The 7725-nt window shown below is 47.1% G+C and overlaps 1 protein-coding gene across 1 annotated transcript in view; it reads left to right on the top strand.

Annotated features, from left to right (window-relative positions):
- The window catches only part of LOC137634402 (neuroguidin), a 71895-nt gene that overhangs the window by 44408 nt on the left and 19762 nt on the right, over positions 1 to 7725 (top strand). Inside the window, exon 2 of the mRNA XM_068366798.1 lies at positions 6 to 120. Coding sequence (XP_068222899.1) covers positions 6 to 120 — 115 coding nt within the window. The remainder of the gene's footprint in view (positions 1 to 5; positions 121 to 7725) is intronic.

Genomic DNA, 7725 nt, shown 5'->3' with positions numbered 1-7725 from the left:
TGCAGGGTATAAGCCTTTTGGAATTGAAGAACCAAACTTTCCTGTCATATCTAACCAATCTGAGTTATGTAATTTTACGGAAACTGAGCGGTGCAAAGTTGGAAGGTGATGAAAGTATAGGTAAGAGCAATATTTTTACTGTTATTGAAATTGTAGCTTTTTCATTATTTCTATTTATTGGAGTTATATTTCATTTTTTATTTTGAATATTAGTCTTTGGGAAAAGTACAAGCTTAAGGCTTGTACTTTTTCAAAAAATTAATATTTAGAAGACCTTTTTTTTACTTTTAGCAAATCAACCAACCAGAGGGATGAAATAATGGAAGGCCCACTATTAAAGCATTCAATGGCTCTCTGTACTTTATCTGTTAGCTGCTAAACCTGTAAATACACTGGACTGAACTGACTGTTTTACCTCTTTCACATGACCTAATAGTCTGTAATCACATGGTTTATTTTTGTATTGAATACATTATAGGTAATTGGTGTGTTACTGTTTATACTAATAGTATATCTACTGGAATTGCAGTATATTGTACTATAATTCACAATCATCATTGTAAATTCTGTTGGCATTTTTTAACTATTTGCACTGAACTGACTGTTTTGCCTCTTCACATAACATCATAGTTTTCAATATTAAACTTACCCGATAATCATGTAGCTGTCAACTCCGTTGCCCGACAGAATTCTATGGAGGGATACGCCAGCTATCACAATACTAGAAGGGGGTGTACTTACCAGCGCCACCTGTGGCCAGGTACTCAAGTACTTCTTGTTGACACCTCCTCAATTATTCCTCTGTCGTGCTTCCGGCAAGACGTTCTGGGATACGCTTATGGTCTTCGAGTATTTTCACGGCTAATTGGTGAAGTATTCTCTCAGATTAACGGCTGTCGCTTTACTGGAAACCTTCTTATATTAGCTAGATAGCTTTTATATAGTCCTGATTAACGGTTAACGATTTTTTGCTTGATTTTGGAACCCCCTTTGGCTAACTCTTTGGATTCAAGATGTCTGACATTTCGCAAGCCCCCTCCCATAGACGATGTAGGTCTTGCAATAGGCGTATTCCGAAGGCCTCGGTAGATCCTCACACCGCTTGTTCTGACTGTAGGGACAGGCCCTGTCAGTTAGAAAATCGATGTGAGGAATGCGCCGGACTTTCGGAATTGGAATTTGTCCGTCTTTTGAAATATTCAACTAAGTTAGAGAGAGGTAGAGTTAGGAGGAGTTCTTCTCACTCTTCACTGTTTTCCTCACCTCATGATCCCCTACCTTTTCCTACCCCTGTAGTGGCTACCCCCGAACCTACTATTTGCCCTCCGCCTGATATGTCTGTTGTTTTGCGTGCTATTCAGGCCTTAGGCGATAAAGTAGAGTCAGTGGTAAGTGACCATAAGTCTCTGATGGCCGAAGTAAAGGAACTTAAGGTCAAGAGTGCAGTGGGTGGAATTAGTGCCAGTGCTGTGACGAGTGCTAGTGTCAGTGCAGTGTCAGTGCCAGTGTGGTGCGTGAGGATATTTCTGTGCGAGCCAGTCGTCCTCCCAGTCCGGGACCTCTTGCAAGCTCCCAAGCCCAGGGGAGAAGCAATGTCGAAGGGCATAAGGGTTCGGCAGGCCTTGTTAGGCGCACAGAAGTATCCTCGGTGGTTGCGGGCGTGTCTTCCAAAGACCGTCACTCCCACCTGCAGACGATTGAGCCCGTCTTTATCTCGTCCGCCGATCAACTGTCTGGGAAGAAACGTTGGTCTCAGGTCTCGAGACCGCTTAAACGCAGAGTCCAGTCCGCGAGTGCTCAGCCAGGTTGCAGTCATTGGCTCAGCTCTGACTCGCCTCAGTCATCTGTCGACTGCACTCCGCCCAAGAGGAGTAAGGTTCTGCCACAACAGAGCTCGACTGTTAAGGCTTTTCCTCAGTCTGCTGTCGTTTCTGCCGATCCCAAGTGGACTCTTCTTCAGTCCATGCAAGCACAGCTTTCGGACTTGATGCGTGAGTGTCGGGCTGAGAGTGTTGCGCCTCCGCCTCCGCCTACACTCCCTCCGCCTGCTCTCGCTCCGCCTGCGTTCGCTCCGCCTGCGCTCGCTCCGCCTGATCGCAGTACCACCTGCCAGGCGTACGATGTTGAGCCACATTCTGAGTTTGCTGTTCCCAGTGGTGTTCAGCCTCCGCCTTCGTTAAGGCAACCTTTACTATGGGATCAGGAGGATTATACCTCTCTTCCTCCGCCTCCCCTTGCTGCTCCACCAGTGGTGCAACTCTCGGTTGAGGTACAACAACCTCTCCCGTCCATGAGTCAGTCTCCTCAGCTCTAGCTGCAGCGAGCTCAACCCTCCACAAGGCAAGCACCACTACACCTTGGCCTTGCGCCTCAGGAGCCTCAGCTTGCGAGACATTTACCTTGTTCTGCGCAGCCTCAACCTCATGCTCCGCTCATACCACAGGAACAGGAACTTGCTACTCCGCTTCCGCCAACCGCTCAGCAATCGCTATCCTTGGGTTCAACCTCTCATGCTAGGAGTCAGCCTCCTCCACCCATGCGCCTTCCTTCTGCTTCGTCTGTTATTCAGCCTTTGCAGTCTGAGCCTCAGGTTTTCCCTCAACAGTCACTTGAAGAGGAAACCACTAATATTGTTCCTTCTCGTTCTGACTCTGCAGTTCAGCATTCTTGTCCGATCTCTTCGCTACACTTTGGTGATGAGGCTTCGGATGATGAGGAGGCACACCTGGATCCCTCATCAGACGTGGATGAATCCAAGCTTTCTCCACAGTCTATTGATTTTCGTAAGGTCTTGGCTCTACTTAGGGAGGTTTACCCAGACCACTTTGTCTCTGCTATTCCCCGCTCTCCGCCATCTGAGTTTTCGCTGGGCGTACAACAAGCTAAGTCCACCTATACTAAGCTAGTCCTAGCTAGATCCTCTAAGAGGGCATTAAGGATCTTAGGGGAGTGGCTGCAGTCTAAGCAACACCTTGGCAAGACTTCTTTCATGTTCCCTCCAACGAAGCTCACTTCGAAAGCGAGCGTTTGGTATGCCACAGGAGAAGCACCAGGCTTGGGAGTACCTGCCTCTGCCCAGGCTGACTTCTCAAGTCTGGTAGACTCGCCTCGGAGGACTGCAATGAGGCGCTCTAAGGTTTGTTGGACCTTCTCAGACCTGGATCACTTACTGAAAGGAATGTTTAGAGCATTTGAAATGTTCAACTTTCTAGACTGGTGCCTGGGAGCCCTCAGCAAGAAGACCTCTCCTGTGGACAAAGATTCTGCCATGCTATTAATGTCCTGCATGGATAAGGCCATTAGGGATGGATCGGGTGAGCTTGCGTCGATGTTTGTATCAGGGGTTTTGAAGAAAAGAGAACAACTGTGTACCTTCCTTTCCGCCAGCATTACACCTTGCCAACGGTCACAACTCCTTTTTGCTCCGCTCTCGAAGTTCCTCTTCCCCGAAGAGCTGGTTAAGGACTTGTCGGCTGCCCTGATACAAAAGGATACACACGATCTTGTAGCCTCATCGGCTCGTAAGTCTAAGGTTACTACCTCAGTCCCCAAGACTTATCGCTCCCCAGTGGCTGATACCCCTGCTACGAGGTTCATACCGCCCTTTCGTGGTAGAGCCCCCAGCCGAGGAAGCTCCCGTCCAGACTCTCACAGGAGCAAGTCTAGGAAAGGATCCAGGACATCTAAAGGAAAAAACTGACTCTCCGCATCTCCAGACAGCAGTAGGAGCCAGACTCAAGATCTTCTGGCGAGCCTGGGAGAAGAGAGGTGCAGACGCCCAGTCTGTCAGTTGGCTGAGGAACGGTTACAGGATTCCATTCTGCCTCAAACCACCTCTGACCACATCGCCCATCAACCTCTCTCCCAACTACAAAGAAGAGGACAAGAGGCTAGCATTGCACCAGGAGGTGTCGCTACTTGTGCAGAAGAAGGCAGTGGTTATAGTCCGGGACCATCAATCCCCGGGCTTCTACAACCGTCTCTTTCTTGTGGCCAAGAAGACAGGAGGTTGGAGACCGGTGCTGGACGTCAGCGCTCTCAACGAGTATGTCACCAAGCAGACGTTCACGATGGAGACGACCAAGTCGGTCTTAGCAGCGGTCAGACAGGAGGACTGGATGGTCTCGTTGGACTTGAAAGATGCATACTTTCACGTTCCTATTCATCCAGACTCCCAACCTTTCCTGAGATTCGTTTTTGGAAAGGTTGTCTACCAATTCCAAGCCCTGTGTTTTGGCCTAAGCACAGCTCCTATGGTCTTTACTCATCTGATGAGGAATATAGCAAAATTCCTACACTTGTCGAACATCAGAGCCTTCCTCTACTTAGACGACTGGCTGTTGAGAGCCTCCACGAGTCGTCGTTGTCTGGAGAATCTCAATTGGACTTTAGACTTAATCAGAGACCTAGGTCTATTAGTCAACATAGAGAAGTCTCAACTCATTCCCTCCCAATCCATTGTGTACCTGGGAATGGAGATTCGGAGTCAGGATTTTCGGGCTTTTCCATCGGCCCCCAGGATAAGCCAGGCCCTAGAGTGCATCATGAGCATGCTGAAGAGGAGCAGTTGCTCTGTGAGACAGTGGATGAGTCTCACAGGGACCCTCTCATCACTGGCCCTGTTTGTCGAGCTAGGGAGACTCCACCTCCGCCCTCTTCAATTCCATCTTGCAGCTCATTGGGACAAGGGTTCGACGCTCGAAGCAGTCTCTATCCCTATCAACCAAGAGATGAAGACCACTCTCCTGTGGTGGAAGCACAACCTCCTTCTCAGGGAGGGTCTATCGTTGGCCATTCAGACCCCCAATCTTCATCTCTTCTCAGATGCATCGGACTCGGGCTGGGGTGCAACCTTGGACGGACGGGAATGCTCGGGAACGTGGAACGAGGAACAAGGATTACTCCACATCAACTGCAAGGAGCTGCTAGCAGTTCATCTAGCCCTGTTGAACTTCAAGTCCCTCCTGCTAGGCAAAGTGGTGGAGGTGAACTCAGACAATACCACAGCCTTGGCTTACATCTCCAAGCAAGGAGGGACCCATTCGAGGAGCCTATACGAGATCGCAAGGGACCTCCTCATTTGGTCAAGAGGTCTAAACCTCTCTCTGGTCACGAGGTTCATTCAGGGCGATATGAACGTCTTAGCAGATCGCCTAAGCAGAAGGAATCAGGTCATTCCCACGGAATGGACCCTCCACAAGAGTGTGTGCAACAGACTTTGGACCTTGTGGGGTCAACCTACCATAGATCTGTTTGCCACCTCCATAACCAAGAGACTTCCGCTGTACTGTTCCCCTGTTCCAGACCCTGCAGCAGTTCATGTGGATGCTTTTCTACTGAACTGGTCCCATCTCGACCTGTACGCATTCCCACCGTTCAAGATAATAAACAAAGTTCTGCAGAAATTCGTCTCGCACGAAGGGACACGGCTGACGCTGGTTGCTCCCCTTTGGCCTGCACGAGAATGGTTCACAGAGGTACTTCAATGGCTAGTCGACTTCCCCAGGACTCTACCTCTAAGAGTGGACCTTCTACGTCAACCTCACGTAGACAGGTTGCACCCAAACCTCCACGCTCTTCGGCTGACTGCCTTCAGACTGTCGAAAGATTCGCTAGAGCTCGAGGCTTTTCGAAGGAGGCAGCCAGTGCGATTGCCAGAGCAAGAAGGGTTTCCACTCGTAGAGTCTACCAGTCTAAGTGGGAGGTCTTCCGAAGCTGGTGTAGAGCCAATTCAATATCCTCTACCAATACCTCTGTGACCCAAATAGCTGACTTCCTTCTACATCTTAGGAATGAGAGATCCCTTTCAGCACCTACGATTAAAGGATATAGGAGTATGTTGGCTTCAGTTCTCCGCCACAGAGGTTTGGACCTGTCTTCCAACAAGGACCTTCAAGACATTCTTAAGTCTTTTGAGACGTCTAAAGAACGTCGTCTTTCCACTCCAGGCTGGAATCTAGACGTAGTCTTAAGGTTCCTTATGTCATCTAGGTTCGAACCTCTCCAGTCAGCTTCCTTCAAGGACCTTACCCTCAAGACTCTTTTTCTCGTCTGCCTTGCAACAGCTAAGAGAGTCAGTGAGGTTCATGCCTTCAGCAAGAACATTGGTTTCACAACCGAATCTGCAACATGTTCTTTTCAGCTTGGATTCCTAGCAAAGAACGAGCTTCCTTCACGTCCTTGGCCTAGATCGTTTGAAATACCTAGCCTCTCCAACATGGTAGGTAATGAACTAGAGAGAGTTCTTTGCCCTGTCAGAGCTCTCAAATATTATCTTAAGAGCTCTAAACCTATTCGAGGACAGTCAGAAGCCTTATGGTGTGCCATCAAGAAACCTTCGAGACCCATGTCCAAGAATGGGCTTTCGTATTATATAAGGCTTCTGATCAGAGAAGCACATTCTCACTTAAAGGAGGAAGACCTTGCATTGCTGAAGGTAAGGACCCACGAAGTAAGAGCCGTAGCTACTTCGATGGCCTTTAATAAAAACCGTTCTCTGCAGAGCATAATGGATGCAACCTATTGGAGGAGCAAGTCAGTGTTTGCATCATTTTATCTGAAAGATGTCCAGTCTCTTTACGAGAACTGCTACACCCTGGGACCATTCGTAGCAGCGAGTGCAGTAGTAGGTGAGGGCTCAGCCACTACATTCCCTTAATCCCATAACCTTTTTTAACCTTTCTCTTGAATACTTTTATTGTTGTTTTTATGGTTGTTACGGTAGGCTAAGAAGCCTTCCGCATCCTTTTGATTTGGCGGGTGGTCTATTCATTCTTGAGAAGCGCCTGGGTTAAAGGTTTGGTAGAGGTCCTTTAGTAGGGGTTGCAACCCCGTGTACTTTGGCACCTTTGGGTTGATTCAGCCTCCAAGAGGAACGCTGCGCTCAGTAAGGAAGACGAACTTTAAAAAAGAGGCAGAGTAACGGTTCTATTCGACTTCCTTACCAGGTACTTATTATTTCATTGTTATTTGAGATAACTGTTATATGAAATATGGGATACTTAGCTATCCTTTAATCTTGTACACTGGTTTTCACCCACCTCCCTGGGTGTGAATCAGCTACATGATTATCGGGTAAGTTTAATATTGAAAAATGTTATTTTTATTAGTAAAATAAATTTTTGAATATACTTACCCGATAATCATGATTTAATCGACCCTCCCTTCCTCCCCAGAGAGAACCAGTGGACCGAGGAATAATTGAGGAGGTGTCAACAAGAAGTACTTGAGTACCTGGCCACAGGTGGCGCTGGTAAGTACACCCCCTTCTAGTATTGTGATAGCTGGCGTATCCCTCCATAGAATTCTGTCGGGCAACGGAGTTGACAGCTACATGATTATCGGGTAAGTATATTCAAAAATTTATTTTACTAATAAAAATAACATTTTACTTTTGTATTGAATCTAGGAAATTGGTGTATTTCTGTTTACTAATAGTATATTCATTGGAACTGGCACTGAACTAACTGTTTTACCTCTTCACTTAACCTAATAGTTCATAACCTCATAGTTTATTTTTGTATTGAATATAGGCAATTGGTGTTACTGTTTCTACCAATAATATATTCATTGGAGTTGTATATTATAATTCACTATCATCATTGTAATTTCTGTTTGTATTTTTAAACTATGTGATTAAAAGAATCACAAATACTTGATACTTTTGCACGGCAGTGAAAGCAGTCTTGTACTGTATTTCCTATGTAGCCACATTTGTAGTCTTTG

This window comes from Palaemon carinicauda, chromosome 44 (genome assembly GCF_036898095.1).
Source record: "Palaemon carinicauda isolate YSFRI2023 chromosome 44, ASM3689809v2, whole genome shotgun sequence".
In the NCBI taxonomy this organism is placed as follows: Eukaryota; Metazoa; Arthropoda; class Malacostraca; order Decapoda; family Palaemonidae; genus Palaemon; species Palaemon carinicauda.
This window is presented reverse-complemented; position numbering and strand designations above follow the sequence as displayed.